The 18782-nt window shown below is 39.4% G+C and overlaps 1 protein-coding gene across 1 annotated transcript; it reads left to right on the top strand.

Annotated features, from left to right (window-relative positions):
* The first annotated feature begins 1149 nt into the window (after positions 1-1149).
* ZNF215 (zinc finger protein 215) lies at positions 1150-16795 on the top strand. The gene is given in 6 exon segments (XM_062198143.1): positions 1150-1555; positions 8770-8849; positions 10205-10337; positions 10799-10811; positions 11016-11104; positions 15912-16795. Coding segments are annotated over 6 exon segments (1605 nt in total).
* Positions 16796-18782: the final 1987 nt, after the last annotated feature.

The raw sequence follows: 18782 nt of genomic DNA, 5'->3' as shown, positions 1-18782 counted from the left end.
GTCTTCTTGTTTTGTTTTTTAAGATTTATTTATTTGAGAGACAGAGTTACAAAGAGAGAGAGGGGTCTTCCATCTGCTGGTTCACTCCCCAGATGGCTGCAACTGCCAGAGCTGGGCTGATCTGAAGCCAGGAGCCAGGAGCTTTTTCTGGGTCTCCTATGCAGCTCTAGGGGCCCGAGCACTTGGGCTACCCTCTACTGATTTCTCCAGCCATTAGCAGAGAGCTGGATTAGAAGTGGAGCAGCTGAGGCTCAAACTGGTGCCCATATGGGATGCCAACGCTGCAGGCAGAGGCTTAAGCTATTACACTGTGATGCCAGCCCCAACATGAAGCCTTGATAGCCTGAATAGTCTGCCTAAGTATTTGTTTCACCTAGTTGTAAAGCAAAAATGATTGATTACTTGGCACACAAGAAGTCTAATTGCAATTAAATCCTGGACTTTTTTATATCATAAAGCAGATTCCTTTAACGCTTGTTTTGAGTATGTATTTGTTTTGTTTCTGTCATTTTGTGGGGGAAGATGGTTGGAAGAAAGGGAAAGCATGGTCTGTTCTAAGAAAGGAAAATAAAAATGGGAAGTAAGAGGTCAGTCAGCGCTGTGCTGCAGGGGTTAGGCCACCGCCTGTGATGCAGCATCCCACATGACTGCCAATTGGAGTCCTGGCTGCTCCACTTCCAATGCAGCTCCCTGCTTAGGCAGGCAGTGGAAAATGGCCCACGTGCTTGGGCCCCTGCCATTGGAGACCCTGATGGAGTTCCAGGCTCCTGGCTTCAGTGGCTAGCCCCAGCTGTTCTGACCATTTGGGGATTGGAAGGTATCTGTCACAGTCTTTCAAGTAAGTAAATCTTTTAAAAATGGAAAGTGAATCTATAATTGTTTTCCTTAAGAAAACTAAGAATATTGTTTGTTCTATTTTATATTTTAACAATATGCTGATAGAGTTTGTTATAAATATCTTTTTTTAGTCTCTCTGATGGCTAGATACTAGCTTTGTATCTGAAGCTCCTGGAACTTTTATCCAAACTGTGATATAACCTAGTTCAAATCATACTTCCTATGCTGCTTAGGTGCTTAGGCCAAGGCTGACAAGTATTGGAATCCTCTACAAGACAGATTTGAACCGCAGTGGAAGTTCTGTTTAGGAAAATGCAGCTTCTGAGCAAGTTGATGGCTATCGCAAAACCTCACAGCCTTGCTCTACAGGAACAAAGTGAGATCCTGAGAACAGATGTGTCTTGGCAGCAGGAAACTATCCCTGTCATGGAGACATGTGACTCTGAGGCATCTCGTCAAAAGTTCAGAAATTTCCAGTATTTGGAGGTATCTGGCCCTTATGAAGCCCTGAGCCAACTCTGGGGGCTCTGTCTTCAGTGGCTGCAACCAGAGATTCATACCAAGGAACAGATTCTGGAACTATTGGTGCTGGAACAGTTCCTAACAATTGTCCCTGAAGAAGTCAGGACTTGGGTCAATTTACAGCACCCAAAAAACAGCAAAGATGTGGTTACCCTCATTGAGGACGTGATTGAAATACTCAAAAATAAAGGTAAGAATGTAGAACATTAGAAGTAGAATAGTTGAGCCTTCCCATATGCAGAGAAATTATCTGAGTGTGGAGAATGTCTAGTGCCAGACCATGTAGGACTTTATATTACTCTAATAGGAAGCCTAATTATTTTTTTTATTTATTTATTTTTTGACAGGCAGAGTGGACAGTGAGAAAGAGAGAGAGAGAGAGAGACAGAAGGGTCTTCCTTTGCCGTTGGTTCAACCTCCAATGGTCGCCATGGCTGGCGCGCTGTGGCCGGCGCACCGTGCTGATCTGATGGCAGGATCCAGGTGCTTCTCCTGGTCTCCCATGAGGTGCAGGGCCCAAGCACTTGGGCCATCCTCCACTGCACTCCCTGGCCACAGCAGAGAGGTTGCCTGGAAGAGGGGCAACCGGGACAGGATCGGTGCCCCGACCGGGACTAGAACCCAGTGTGCCGGCGCCGCAAGGCGGAGGATTAGCCTAGTGAGCCACAGCGCTGGCCCGGAAACCTAATTATTTTATAGATAATGGAAATAGAGAACGATTGAGTAGAAGGAGTAACACAGTTTCATTTACCTTTTAAAAATAACAAATTGGCCTCAACTTGGAGCAGGGATTGCAAAATATGGCCTATGGGAACAATACTTCTAGAGATAAAATTTTATTGGAACATAGCCACATCTGTTCATTTACATTTTCTCTATTGTGGCCTCCATGTTAAAAGAGGGCCTGAGTAGTTGTAGCAGAGGCTATATTGCCTGCCAAACCCAAAATATTTATAATCTGACCCCTTGCGGAAAAAGATTACCAACTTCTCAGATAAAGGTTATATTTGATGGATAAGCAATAGAAAAACTTGCTAGGAGACTAGTAATAAGATTAAGTATTAGAGAATAAACGTGAATTGAGAAAACAGAGGTTTGGACCTAAAGGAATTACCACATTCAAATAAGTATAAGGAATGTACAGGATAAGAGTTGAAGTAAAGTCATATTTTCTGGCTTGTATGAATGGAACAAAAGCAGCAAATTTTGCTTGATGGAGTGGTGTGGGAAGGATAATAGGATAATATATTATGTATATTGCATGTTGAATTTGACGTTCCTAAGAGACCTCAATGAATACATCATATATATATATATGTTTTATTTTTTGCATATAGTTAACAAGTACAGTTTTGTTATTCAGTAAGAGAAGCTTGGAGAGTTTATATGTGTAAACAGAAGTAGGAGAAATACAGATCCTTAAGAACCATCAATATTTAGTAGATCTTGCTACTAATTACAGGAAATACTCAGAGGATAGAGGAACATACTAAACCACATCATAATACCATTAGTAAAATCCAAACTGTGGGAAACAAATGACAGTCCAGTTTCCAAGGGAGAAGGGAGGGGTATGGCAGAAGAATTTAGAGATGAAGAGAAACTTTACCAGTCATGTGAATATGTGGGCGTTGTACTACACTAGACAATTGACTGAATATTTGACAAGGAATTATTTGGGACAGTGATTATATTGGTATTATAATATTTAGTCCTTATCTAAATATAAAATAAAGGGGCAGCATTATGGCATAGAGGGTTAAGCCACTTCATATGATGTCAGCATCCCATATGAGCACCAGTTTGAATCCCAGCTGCTCCATTTCCAATCCAGCTTCCTGCTGATATACCTGGGAAAGCAGTGCTTGGTCCCCTGCTACCCACATGGGAGACCCAGATGAAGCTCCTGGCTCTTGGTTTTGGCCTGAAACAGCCCTGGCCATTGTAGGCATCTGGTGGAGTAAACCAATGGATAGAAGATCCTCTCTCTCTCCCTCTCTCTAACTCTGACTTAAAAAATAAATCTTTTAAAAATAAATAAATATAAAATAAAATGAAGAACTGAGGAAGAGAAGTCAAGTCAGGAAAGCAGGACAGAAAGGAATAATCTAGGAATTCAAAGAACTAGGAAAGTTGGGTGTCTTTAATAAAGGCGAAGTCTTCAAGAAGGAAGTGTTCAAAAATGATGAACCCAAAATTTCCTATTGACTATTGAAAATGTATCAAAATTGTTGATTATGAAGGAATATTTAAATTTTTGTTTATTTGAAAGATGAGAGTACAAGCAGTTTGAGGAGCTGAGAGAGTATCTCCAGTGAGATGTAGTAGCTTTCTACTGTTACTATATCAAATTACCAGAAATTTGGTGGCTTAAAACAAAATGCATATATTTTTTCTGTAAGTTTTTTGTGTAGAGATCCAACATAGATCTCCCTAGGCTAAAATCAAGGTAATGGTAGGACTGTGTTACTTTCTGGGGCTTACGGTCTCCTGACATTTTCAAAGCTGGCAATAGAGGGTCAAGTCCTTTTTTACACTGCCGTGTCTCTGACACTTTGTTCTGTTGTCACAACAGCTAACTTGCCCCCCCCCCCACTTCTCTCTCTCTCCCTCTCTAAGATTTATTTATTTGAAAATCAGAGTTACACAGAAAGAGAAGGAGAGGCAGAGAGAGAAAGGTCTTCCATCCACTGGTTCACTCCCCAGTTGCTCTCAATGGCTGGAGCTGTGCTGATCCGAAGCCAGGAGTTTCCTCCGGGTCTTCCACGTGGGTGTTAGGGGCCCAAGGACTTGGGCCATCTACTGCTTTCCCAGACCATAGCAGAGAACTGGATGGGAAGTGGAGCAGCCGAGATATGAACCAGCACCCATCTGGGATGCTGGCATTGCAGGCGACATTGCAGGTGGCGGCTTTACCCACTACGTCACAGCGCCAGCCCCTGACTTCTCTTTCTTTTACTCTCCCTACCTCATTTCTTCCTTCTTCTCCAGAAGAGAAATTTTTTTCACTTTTCAGAACTGATTTAATTATATTGGACTGCCCAGATAACCTGGGTTGATCTCCCATCTCATCTTAAAGTTCTTGACTTTAATCATACCCGTGGAATCCCTTTTGCATGTATCTGGTATCTGAGGATTATGGTGTACACACCTTTTGAAGCTATTTTCCTGTCCACCACATGGGTTTAAACAAACAAACAGAAAAATAGATGTGAGGTAAAAATGTGACAGTGATTATAGGCTACTGTTGAGAACTTTAGTTAGGAAGAAAATGTGAGGCTACAGGTTAATATAAGACTATGGAAAAATTTTGATTGTTTCATTTAACCTATTTTATGGTTTCCTGAAAACCTACAAAGGACTTGCTTGCTTGAATGGCTAAGATGGCAACCTGAGGTTCATTTGTCAAAAACGTTGAATAGAAAATGTATTAGCCACAGCGACATGAGATAATGCATAACTATCTGGGCAAACAGAGTGTAACTGAAAAGATTAAGAGGAAAGACTAGAAAATGTGAGATGCTTTGGAGATTAAGGAATTTGAAAAGCTCCCATTTATTTTTGAGTATCTGGAAGTCTGGATATTCAGTCAAAAATCAAATAGTACTGCAACTATTTGATATCCCTATATGCAGAGGATAGCAGTAGGAGCTTTACATCATTATTGTGTGCAAAAATTAACTTAAAATGGATCAATGACCTGGATATAAGACTAAAACCATAAAATTCCGAGAAGAAAACATAGGGATAATTCTTCATCTCTCTCTTTTTTTTTTTTTTTGGCAGAGTTAGACAGTGAGAGAGAAACAGAGAGAAAGGTCTTCATTCCGTTCCCCAAATGGCCCCTACAGCTGGCGCGCTGCGGCTAAAGCCAGGAGCCAGGTGCCTCCTCCTGGTCTCTCATGCGGGTTAGGGCCCAAGCACTTGGGCCATCCTCCACTGCCTTCCCTGGCCACAGCAGAGAGCTGGAATGGAAGAGGAGCAACCGGGACAGAATCCGGCGCCCCAACCAGGACTAGAACCCAGGGTGCCGGCGCTGCAGGCGGAGGATTAGCCTAGTGAGTCAGGCGTTGGCCCTTCATCTCTTGCATTTATTAATTGATGCTTAGATATAACAAAAATAAATTAGACTTCATCAAAATTAAAGATGTCTTTACATCAAAGGACACTATTAAGGTATTGAAAGGGAAGCCTACCTAATAGGGGAAATATTTTATTAAAAGTAATGAGTTCTGGGGGCTAGCGTTGTGGCGCAGTGGGTTAATGGCCTGGCCTGAAGCTCCAGCATCCCATATGGGCACCAGTTCGAGACCTGGCTGCTCCACTTCCAACCCAGCTCTCTGCTATGGCCTGTGAAAGCAGTGGAAGATGGCTCAAGTCCTTGGGCCCCTGCACCTGCATGGGAGACCCTGAAGAGGTTCATTGCTCCCAGCTTCGGATCAGCACAGCTTTGGCCGTTGCAGCCATCTGGGGAGTGAACCAGCAGATGGAAGGCCTTTCTCTCTCTCTGCCTCTCCTCTCTCTGTGTAACTCTGACTTTCAAATAAATAAATAAATCTTTTTAAAAAATGAGTTCAGTATCAGGAAAATATAAAAATCTCTTATAACTCAATAACAAAAGTGATAGGCAACATGATTTTTTAAATGGGCAAAGGACTTAGATATTTCTCCAAAGAAGATATACAAATGACTGAATAAGGTACAATAAATGTTCAGCTTTATTAGCTGTCAGGGAATTGCAAATCCAAACCACAATCATATGCCAATTGGCAGCCATCAGAATGGGTATAAATTCTAAGAAAGGAAAATAATAGTGTGAGGCAGGATGTGGAGAGACTGGAAATTTTATACATTGCTGTTAGGAATGTAAAATGGTTCAACCCCTGTGGAATACAAATATTTCCAAAAATAAAAAACAGAATTACTTTATCCTAATTAAAGACACATTGGCACAAAAGCGTGTATAAAATGTTCCTAGCAGCTTTAGTCAAAATAGAAACAACCCAGATGTTCATCAGCTAATGAAAGAATTAATGTGCATACAGAGGTACATTTGAATACTATTCAGCAACAACCTGAAATGAAGTACTGATAACATGTACCACATGAATGAACCTCCAAAACATGCTAAGTGAAAGACGTTAGTGAAAGACGTTACAACATGAAAAGTCAGATACCATTTGATTCAGTTTACATAACATGTCCAGAATTGGCAAAATATGGAAGAAGGGAGACTGGGAAGTGATTCCTAAATGGGTATAGGAAAAGAGTAGACTATTGGATTAAAAACTAAGACTAGATGGTGGTTTGAATCTAAGGATATTGTTCAAGGAATCTGAACTCTGGAAAGAGTGCTGGAAGTAATTTATCATGAAATTTAAGCTGCATAGAGAATGAAATGACTTTGTAATGTACTGTGGTAGTATAGAAAGTACAAGGAAATGAAGACCAAAAGAATAGAAAGATATAGTTAAGGATTGATTTGTTGAAGTCTAGTCTCATGGTAGGATAATTCTAAGTACCAAGAACCAGAATATGAACAATTAAATGGATTGGTTGCTGATGGTTTTAAGAAATAAGAATCTCAAAGGCACATTTGGGGTGTTGGGAGGATTGTGTATACCAGTGTATACTTAATGTATTCCAACATCAAGAATCAGAATACTTGGAGAATAGGCAGGATTCATTTGATAAGGGAGAAAAAAGCTTCTATAAAGAATTTAAAAACGTTTATAGATATTTGAATAGAATTAGAGTTTCGGAGAATACAACTGCAAAAATTGAAGAAGGTCAGCAAAGAAGAAGAATTAAAGGAAAGAAACAAGATATTTAGAGAGCAGTGAAGAAGAGAATAGCTGACTGAAGTTATTTGTAACTTTCCAAGATATCATTTATTTCCAAGAATGACAAGAATAAGAGACAATGTTATATTCCCTGTCCTACAGAATATGGAACTGAGCAGAATGAGATTCCGCAGGATACTTGAGACCTGAGCAAAGTTAACAGATCATAATAATTTTGCAGTATTTAGATGTTATATTGTTGAGAAATTTGAATGTGTTTTAAGTCCCACTGTGCAGATGTTTCAATTATCTTTTTTTTTTTTCTTTTTGACAGGCAGAGTGGACAGTGAGAGAGAGAGACAGAGAGAAAGGTCTTCCTTTTGCCGTTGGTTCACCCTCCAATGGCTGCCGCGGTAACGCGCTGCGGCCGGCGCACCGCGCTGTTCCGATGGCAGGAGCCAGGTGCTTCTCCTGGTCTCCCATGGGGTGCAGGACCCCAAGGACTTGGGCCATCCTCCACTGCACTCCCTAGCCACAGCAGAGAGCTGGCCTGGAAGAGGGGCAACCGGGACAGGATCGGTGCCCCGACCGGGACTAGAACCCGGTGTGCCGGCGCCGCAAGGCAGAGGATTAGCCTGTTGAGCCACGGCAATTATCTTTCGATTCAATTACACATTTATAGTGGAAGGTCAGTGCTTATTGTTACGTAACTGCATGTATCTCAAGTTTTCAGTATTGGACATTTCAGTTGAAAACTGAAATATTTAAAAAAAAGGAAGGTGGGAATGATGTAGGTTTGTCAACTCCTTTTTCTTATAAGTAAGGATATTTATAAAATCAATAACTATTACAGAAAGGATATTTTAACATCAAAATATAGCTGTTTACATTGAATAAATGTGATGCTATCATAGACTTACCATATTGATTTTTTATTTTTTCTCATTTCACACTGAATCAGTAAAAATCTCATCATGACCAGTGTTGGTCTGTAGTGTGGCATTTCAAGATCACTGGTGTACCTTATGAATCATGAAGAAACTTTAGAAAAGTGGCCCTTGTGTATACTACTTACCAAAGAGCTGTAGAAGAAAAAAAGGATTGGTCGACTCAGATTTTTATGTCCTAAAAAGAATCAGTAGTTCAAGGTGGTAAGACCGCCTAAGTGTATAGTGTGCAGAGAGTAAGGAAGAAAAAGTTGACCTTCAAATAGAATTCTTCTTGAATCATACACTCTTTGAGGACATGACTGGTTGGATAAAATATTTGTAGCTTTAAGTAGAATTACAGTCTGTGGTGTCTAAACTTTAGTTTGGCTGTAGCCACAAATGAGGTTTCAAAACATTTTGTCCCTCTTCTGTCTGATCCAGTAGATCTTAACCCCCGGTTATATTTCAGAATTTCAGAATCATTTTGAATTTTTTTTTTTATTACAAGATCTGTGCCCTGCCCTTGGAGATTCTAATTGCTCATAGGGTTCGACACTGTTTTGTTTTTGTTTTTTTTTTTTTTTTCAACATTCTACAGGCGATTCCTATGAATGGCATGTTAAACTATGATGATCAAAGAGTTGGTCTGCAGCAAAACTTGTCTCCGTAATACTTCTCCTTTCCTTCCTCAGAAACACCCTGCAAGGACTCTGTCCTCCAGAAGGGGGTCATCAGGAAGGAGAAAATGGAAACTGACTCACTAAGAGGCGAGCTCCAGGTGAATTAGGGTCCCATTCTTTACTGAAATATTTTCCTTTTTAGCATGACCTGCTTTTACCTTTTTGGCAAACATAGTTCTGTCTAAAGTTACAAGACTCTTATTTTCCCACAGAATTGTGGACACTCTGGAAAATATTTTCTCTTAGCCTTATATGTTATGTTCTGTGCACTTTTCCCCTCAAGAATATAGAAAATAATTAAACAACAAAAATAGAGTCTACCCTGAGGATGTTTAGAAAAGTAAAGGAGACTAAGGAGTAGAATCATGAGCAATGTCATTTACTAGACAGTAATAGAAGAAACCTCAAAGGAAACTGAAAAGAGACCAAAGACAGAAGCTCTGGTCGCTGAAACCAGAGGATGAGAATACTTAAAGGAGAAATGCTTGAAAAGGTCCAAATAATGCAGAGTCTATTCACTTGTCATCATGGTGACATGAACGTGCAGGGAAATTGAAGCCAGGTGCAGTGGTTTGAGGAGAGAAAGTGAGGGAGTAGGCAAGTAATATAGATGATGTAATCATGAAAGCTGACCCTGAAGGGAAGACAGAAAAGGAAGGGAGACAAGAGACTGTTCTATTTCATATATTTCATGTTATGAGTATATGAATGAGGTAAAGAGATTGTGTACTTCACTGTGATTAAAGTTGTCAGTGGAAACTAAGGTGAGGATTCTGGAGACAGAATAATTGATGGTGTAAAATATGAGGGAACTTATTTATTAATAAATACTTAGGCAGTGCCTAATACATTAGACACTACTCTAAGGGTTGACAATATTATTGGTAAATAAAACCCCCACCCTCTGTAGATTGTATTCCAGTAGAGGTTTATGGGCATATACAAGCAAGGAAGATAATTGCAGATAGTAATAATTACTACAAGAAAAAAAATAATGCAATACAGACTGACTAGGAGGGAAGCTACTTTAGGTAAATGAAGTATGAATAATAGCATAAGTCAACCAATGAAGCTGCCTTATCTCTTCTACCAGCAGAGCCTACATTTTCATTATAAATTTCCCTTGAATCTACTTTATACTCTTCTACTCTTCCTACTCTAAATTTCTTTTATGTAAATTCTTTGTATTATAAAGTATACAATTATTTCAACTTTTTCTCCTCAAAGTATACACTAATCTCAAATAAGCTAGGACGGTACTTAATTTTCCTTCCTCTTGTAGCCTCCATTTCTATATATAGTTCCAAGTTGATTGGCTGTTAATACGATTTGATTTTCATCACTTAGAACAGTAAACACTATACTATTGGTTTCTTGTATATTCTGGATCCAATCCTATTCTTTGTAAAATCATCCCTCTGGTGATACGTGTGGGAATGACCTTATGTTTTAGGAGCCAGTGACATTCAAAGATGTGGTTGTGGAATTCAGCAAGGAAGAGTGGGAGCAGCTAGACTCTGCTGGCAAGAGCCTGTACCGGGATGTGTTGCTGGAAAACTACAGGAACCTGAATTCATTGCATGAAGGTAGAGCCGATGGATTTGTCTCATCTGCCCTTCAGTGGTTTCTTCCTCTACTCTTTTTTTTTTTTTTTTTTTTTTGACAGGCAGAGTGGACAGTGAGAGACAGAGAGAAAGGTCTTCCTTTTGCCGTTGGTTCACCCTCCAATGGCCGCCGCGGTAGCGCGCTACGGCCGGCGCACCGCGTTGATCCGATGGCAGGAGCCAGGCGCTTCTCCTGGTCTCCCATGGGGTGCAGGGCCCAAGCACTTGGGCCATCCTCCACTGCACTCCCTGGCCACAGCAGAGAGCTGGCCTGGAAGAGGGGCAACCGGGACAGGATCGGTGCCCCGACCGGGACTAGAACCCGGTGTGCCGGCACCGCAAGGCGGAGGATTAGCCTAGTGAGCCACGGCGCCGGCTCTTCCTCTACTCTTTAAAGCTCCAGGACTGCTGAAGTGGTTGTATTCACTTGGGGGTGGGTTCAGATTTCCTCATATCATTTGGCCACAATAGAGATTTTCCTGCTGTCTGATTTAAAGTCCTTCATAATGGAGAACCAGAATACACAGGCCCGTGCTATTCATCTGGCCTTGTCCTTGGCAGCTCAGCCTACTTGGTTGGGACAGAATTCTCTCTCCTTTAAAAACACTCAAGTGTCATGTTCATTTCTTTTTATTGTTTTTTTCCCCTCCCTGTGAACACCAAACCAGTTGAGATCCCAAAGTTGCAAAGCAAGAAAAATAGATAGATAATGGAAAGAGAAATTGGAAGAAGAACCATTTTTGATAACAGTCAGACAAATAATGTTTTTTAATGCATGAGACAAAATGAATCTTTAGTTTGGGAGGTAACAACAAAACTACCTAAATTTTGAGGGAGTCAGGGGAGGCATTGTTTTCTTATGTGACAGTCCTGTCATGGATTATAACCAAACACTTCAAGTTGTGTGAGTAACCTGGGGCAACCTTTCTGCTGATTTCATCTATAACATGATAGATTGTACCTACCTCCAAGTTACCATAAGGGTGAAGTGAGTTGATATATTTAACACAATTAGAACAATGCCTGACACATGGTAAGTGCTAAATAACAAACATTAACCAACCTAACACTGAATATTATTATTTCTTTTATATTTTATTTATTTGAAAGGCAGAAAGAGAGAGAAAACTTCCATCTTCAAGTTCACTCACCAAATATCTGTAACAGCTAGGTCTGGGTAAGGCCAAATCCAGGCAGCAGGAACTCAATACTAGTCTCCCAGGTAGATGGCATGGACTAAAGTTCTTGAACCATTGCCTGCTGCCTTCCCAGGGTGTACATTAACAAAAAAGCTGGAATGGCGAGTGAAGCTAAGCCTCAAACCCAGACATCCCAATATGGGATGTGGACATCCCAAGCATCAACTGAACTGTGCCATATGCCTGCCTCTTTTTTCAAAAAAAGATTTATTTATTTATTTGAGAGGGAGAGTTACAGACAGAGAGGGAGAGACAACAAGAGGTTTTCCATCTGCTGGTTCACTCCCCAAATGACTGCAGCAGCTGGAGCTGGGCCAGTCCGAAGCCAAGAGCCAGGAGCTTCTTCCAGGTTTACCATGTGGTTGCAGGGGCCCAAGGACTTAGGCCATCTTTGGCTGCTTCCTCAGGTCATTAGCGGGGAGCTGGATCAGAAGTGGAGCAACCAGGACTTGAAGTGGAGTAGCCAGGATTCAAACTGGCGCCCTTATGGGATGCTGGTGCCACAGGTGGAGGCTTAACCAACTATACCACAGTACTGGCCCCCTGCCTCTTATTCTTAAAACAAAGGAATCTGTTTCATACTAGGGTGATGTCTAGTAATCTTCTGTTTTGCTTCTTTCATTGTACAACTTCTTGTGCATTAACTCCAGACCCTCATCATCATCTCTTTATTCTTATTAACAGAGATTGTAAAATTACTGAACAATTAATTTATTTTGTTTTCTTATGTGACAGTCATGTCATGGATTATAACCAAACACTTCAAGTTGTGTGAGTAACCTGGGGCAACCTTTCTGCTGATTTCTTCATCTATAACATGATAGATTGTACCTACCTCCAAGTTACTATGAGGGTGAAATAAGTTGATATATATAACACAATTAGAACAATGCCTGACATAGTAAGTGCTAAATAACAAGCATTAAAGTGATAGATAGCAAACATTAAAACATTTATTGTTAAATAAAAAACATTAACAAGCATACAAAATTATGAAGAAAAATGAAACTCACCTATATTACCTTATTAATCCAGAGCTACAGTATTAACATTTTGGTTTAATTTATTAGAGTGATTTTCTTTGTTGGTATTATGTCTGTAGTTTCTAAAGATTTTTTTTTCCAAACTGGTGGAACTATTTTCAACTTTTTTTCTGTAATTCATCATGAATATGTCATTTTATGTCTTGCTGTTTTCATCTAATATGGTATCATGCACAATTATCTGTTTCGCTAAATGGTCTGTGAAAATGTATTTTCTAAAACACATATGACATTCTGTCATGATGCATTTTCCCACCATCGGACATTCAGGATGTTGCCAGTTTTTCAGGTGTATCTGATGACTTTCATAGGGTACACCTACTATTAGGCGAACTTTAGCATCAAAGAGTATAAATATATTTACCTGTCTTGCTACAAAAAGATTATATAACCAATTCATACTCTAATTTTTACTGTCCCCCCAAGCAAACACTAGGTATTATTTACCTAAATTATTTATAAATTTGGTAGGCAAATTAATCTTACATCTTCTTTTCTATGTGAAATTGTATCACTGCAACCCACTTCTTTGAACCTCATTTTTCCTTGACTTTTCTTATATTTTCACATTGTCTGTCTTATCTTCCCATTAGCTTTTTAACATTTTCTGGTTGTTACTAATTTTTTGATGTTTCTCTCACCTACATCCTTTTTGATTATTCTATTTCTCACCTATTCTTTTTTTTTTTTTTTTTTTTTTTTTTTGACAGGCAGCGTGGACAGTGAGAGAGAGAGAGACAGAGAGAAAGGTCTTCCTTTGCCGTTGGTTCACCCTCAAATGGCCGCCGCGGTAGCGCGCTGCGGCCGGCGCACCGCACCGATCCGATGGCAGGAGCCAGGTGCTTCTCCTGGTCTCCCATGGGGTGCAGGGCCCAAGCACTTGGGCCATCCTCCACTGCACTCCCTGGCCACAGCAGAGAGCTGGCCTGGAAGAGGGGCAACCGGGACAGGATCGGTGCCCCGACCGGGACTAGAACCCGGTGTGCCGGTGCCGAAGGCGGAGGATTAGCCTGTTGAGCCACGGCACCACATTTCTCAAGGTGTTTTTTGCTTTTTTTATTTCCTTACCTCTGATCCCTCAACTCATTCCAAATTAGCTCTTATCTAAAACATTCATCTAAAATCACTGTTGGTAAAGTCTTTAATGAATGACTCTGTTGTAGTTAACTCCAGTGGATATTTTTTAGTCCCTATCTCACTTCTCAACAGCCAGTGAGGCTGTTAACAGTTCCTTATTCTTAATTCGCTCGTAGATTCTTCTGATACTCCTGATTTCTCTCTATTTTTTCTGGCTGTTCCATCTATGTCTATTATAGACATATCTTTCCCTAGCTATTCAACTGAACATTTGATCTCATTTTGTCTTTTCTTCTTCCCATATTTTCTTTTCTAGTGTATCATACCCACAACTCTAACTTCCAGTTACCACATATATAGGTGATACAGTATATATTCCTAGTATCACTGTACCTCATTCTGTCGACTAAAGATACAGGATTAGCCTAGATTTAAGGGAAAGAAAAATGAACTCAGCTTCTGTATAGAGAGTGAAAAAGGATGTATAACCATTTTGGTCTTTCATAGTCTATCCTCTCTAAATACAAATTATCTGTGTTCATTCCCTTTGTAAAAAATATGAGTACTTATTGTCTCCTAAGACTCCAAAAGTCTCATCCAATTGTGGCGTCAAAGTTGAATTCTAGGATCTCATCATTTAATATATTCCAGGTTTGGAAGAGTTGTGTCTGTCTGTCTGTCTCTTTTTCTCTAAAGACCCTTCAATTAAAAGGACAAGTTATTTGCCCATTTACACATTATACTCTGTTAAGGCAGAGTCAGGAAAATTATTTACCTCTATTATACTGAAATATTCCTACCCAGGAGATTATGATTTAATATTCTATCTCCCAGCGTGGGTGTTGTACCAGCAAATGATAATTTCTACTAGAGAGTAGACAAATCCAGAATGAACTGATATATACTTGACAAAGCTAGAGGTTCCATTGGATCAGATTTGAGATAAAAGCCATTTCATGAAATAATATTGCCTAAACACAAATTAGATTATGAGAGATAAAGAACGATAGTTATTGCAGATCTCTCCATGGACTCTACTATAAATATCCGAGTAGCAATGGCTCATTGAACAAAAACAAAGATATTGAAGGAAGTTCAAAGTGATGATAAAATGTTTCCCATTTTTTAAGTTGGAAGAGAGTGGGATGATAGCCAAGTAGAGATGTCCTGGAAACTAGCCAAAACAGTGGACAGTAATATATGCGAGTACCAAACTGAAGTAGTCATTTGACTACCAATAAAGCATGGAGGATAAAATCATTAGGTGAACCTAAAGTTATATGAAAAAGAAGGGAAGTCAGTGAAATTTAAGTTTTAAAAAACTACTAGAGTATGTAATCTACATAACCTAAGATTACATACTTATATAAGATATATATGATATATAACATACTTATATATATGATATTACATACTTATATAAGATATATATGTATATATATATATAAGATACATACATATATGTATCTTAGATTATATATCTTAGATATATAAGAGGCAACAGAATTTTGAGTAGGGAAGTAGAACATTATTAAATGAAACAGAAACTTATGACAGATGAAAGGAAGATAACTCAACCTTAATCAGAACAGGCAAAGTTTTCTATTCTAGGAAGTGCAGTTAAAAGCATCAGAGCACTAGTGTTATAATTAGGAGTTATTTTGAGTCCAGAGAAAGGATAGTTTCCCTGCTTCCTTTTATTACAGTTATTTCTGCCTTTCTGCCTTTCTGCATATAGGAAGTAATTGCTACTCTGTGAAACTAGGTGTGCTATGATTGAAAGTTTGCTTTTAGCAGTTAAACTATTGTGCTTCTGAGTGTAAAGTTATGATTAAATTGGCATTTTAGAAATGGATGTAATTAACAAGTAGCTTGGATTAGAATAAGATGCCAGAGAAAGGAAGATTAGATATAATCTTCACAGAGTAGTTATAAGCCAATGATACCTTGAACTATGATATGTTCCATCCCAGACCATGTACTAATGTTTTACCTGAGACCTATACGCTCTCCTTAATGTTCCTAAATAGCTCTCCTTGTGTTGTATGATTTACTAACCCCCTTTTAACACTTTTATACTATTTTTAAATTTTATTTCTCCTTTTCAAACCTTGCCTCACATCTCTTCTGTATTTTAAGACCTATGTATTTAATCTTACATCCTTTAACCTGTTTCCTAATTAAGCAGTTTCTCTTCTTATACTCAGAGTTTTTTTTTTTTTTTTTTTTCTTTTTAGACATGGAGTCTGTTTCAGAAAACCAACTTTCAGTTCCAGAACAGAAAGTTTCTGGAGAAGAATCATCCCCTGGAATAATTGTGACAAAGCTTTTCAGAAGCAGACACCCTTCCTTAGCTCTCCAGAAAGATGAAGATTGGTTACACAGGAACCCGAACAAGCAGTATGTAAATTTGCCACAAGGAGCTTTCATTCTTGAGACAATGGACAATGAGGGAGACTCTGAATTTAGTGAAAATAAGAAAAGCGTTGATGTTAAGTCAGTTAACTCAATCCATGATATTCAACAGGGAATTCCTGTAAGAAATCAATTCCCAAAGCAAGATAAGTTTAAAACTAACTTCGAATTTAATTTAGACTCAGGAGATAAACTGCATTCAGAATATAATTTATGTGGAAATGCCTTGAGTCCAAGTATAGATACTGTTCTACAGCAAAAAAGTCATACCACGGTGAATTTCTATGAGTGTTATCAATGTGGGAAAGCCTTTAGCCGAAGTTCATCCCTTATTCGACATCAGATCATTCACACAGGAGAGAAACCCTATAAATGCAGTGAGTGTGGGAAGTTCTTCAACCGACGCACAAACCTTACTAAGCATCAAAAGACGCATACTGCAGCAAAGGCTTGCCAAGGGAGTAAATGTGGGGAAGCCTTCAAAAACAGTGAAGACCATAATAGAAATCCAAGACTGCATTCTGGAAGTAATCCCTATGAATGTATTGACTGTGGAAAATGCTTCAACCGCAGCTCTTCCCTTATTCGACATCAAATGATTCACACGGGAGAGAAGCCATTCACATGTAAGGAATGTAATAAAACCTTCAACAGGCATTCAAACCTTAGTAAACATCAGAAACTTCACACTCGAGATGAATCCTGAAAAGCAAGAATTATGGAATTACCTTTGATCAAACTCATTCAGCATCCATGAACTTATGTTGGAGGGAATCATGTGACTGTATACTAAGTATAAGGAAACATTTGTCAGATATTATTCTGTAATGATATGACAATACGATTAATATTGAATAAAAGTCTGTTATTGAATAGAAATTTGTTTGAGGGAACATTTCCAGATTTTCAAATAAAGCCCAAGGGTTTTTCAGTTAAACATAATATTGCAAGTCTCTCTATCATTGTTTTCGTATCTATTCCCCTCACATTTTTCAAGTTTATAGATGAGATCTATAGCATACCTGCATCCACTTGATTTATTGTTGAGCCAAGTAAAACTGAGTTTGATAATAAAACTTAAATGGTCAGTCATTATGAGAAGGTCACAAGAAACCAGGGGTTTATGGGAATATGAGAGAAGACTTATGATGACTGAAAAGTCTGAATTATTGGCACTAAATGCCAATTTCTTCATCCCTGGCAGTATCCTTGGCTATCCTAGTGCTGAATGGGGACTAGAATTGAACAGTGTTATTAACTGCAATGAGAGATGGATCTGTTGTTATTAATCTATATGTATTCCCAAAATCTACATTTGTTTAAAGTGCTTTTGGAATTCTAGGCTGGACAGAGATGCATAGCCTTAGGTCTGGCATTATTGCAGACATTATGAAGCCAATAAAGTGTCCTTATGATCCAAGCACCAGAACTGTCTACTATGTAAAGTGACTTCAGAATCCCAAATGTTTCCTTGAGCTAAGAAGATTCATCCTAGAGATATTCTCAATGAGTGATAATTGTGGCATTTTGTCAGAGTTTGATATTCAAAAATAGAGCCGGCGCCGCGGCTCACTAGGCTAATCCTCCGCCTTGCGGCACCGGCACACCGGGTTCTAGTCCCGGTTGGGGCACCAATCCTGTCCCGGTTGCCCCTCTTCCAGGCCAGCTCTCTGCTGTGGCCAGGGAGTGGAGTGGAGGATGGCCCAAGTCCTTGGGCCCTGCACCCCATGGGAGACCAGGATAAGCACCTGGCTCCTGCCATCGGATCGGATCTACCGCGGCGGCCATTGGAGGGTGAACCAACAGCAAAAGGAAGACCTTTCTCTCTGTCTCTCACTGTCCACTCTGCCTGTCAAAAAAAAAAAAAAATAGAAAAGGTGGACACCTATGAAAGGTTGATAAATATGCAAAATTATTCTGTATATGTTCATTCTCTACATCATAATGTATTAGGACAAAACCCCACACAAGATATTAAATGGAAATTCATACAAACATAAGGCAACTTTTAGGATCCTAATTAAACACTCTGAATATAAGAATTTCTTGAAGTGTAGTTCATTCATCAAAGGACTTATTGACATATTAAGTAAAATGGATTGTTTTTTTCTGATTTTAGGTATTCTAAACTTTATTTTGTTGGTTTTTTTTTTTAAAGATTTTATGTATTTGAGAGGCAGAGTTACAGACAGTGAGAGAGAGAGAGACAGAAAGGTCTTCCTTCCATTGGTTCACTCCCCAAGCAGCCACAACGGCTGGAGCTGTGCTGATCCCAAGCCAGGAGCCAGGTGCTTCCTCTCGATCTCCCATGTGAGTGCAGGGGCCCAAGCACTCAGGCCATCCTCCACTGCTCTCCCAGGCCACAGCAGAGAGCTAGACAGGAAGAGGAGCAATTGGGACTAGAACCTGGCGCCCATATGAGATGCCGGTGCCGCAGGTGGAGGATCAACCTAGTGCGCCAAGGTGTCAGCCCCCTAAACTTAATTTTGTATAAGTTGTGATTTTTTTTTCCAATGGGTGGTCAAAAAATAAAAGTCCTATTTTAATCTTTCTCAACAGCAAGCTATTTGGGTCTACAAATAAGATGTTTATTTTTTTTCCTTAAATCTCTTAAAATTCTTTTAAAAATTGCTTGCTATGTTAACTAAGTTAATAACTTTAAAGCTTCAAATGATACCATTTTGGAGTACATT

Source organism: Lepus europaeus, chromosome 7 (assembly GCF_033115175.1).
Source record: "Lepus europaeus isolate LE1 chromosome 7, mLepTim1.pri, whole genome shotgun sequence".
NCBI classification, from domain to species: Eukaryota; Metazoa; Chordata; class Mammalia; order Lagomorpha; family Leporidae; genus Lepus; species Lepus europaeus.
Note: the sequence above shows the minus strand (reverse complement) of the source record. Positions and strands in the feature narration are given on the sequence as shown.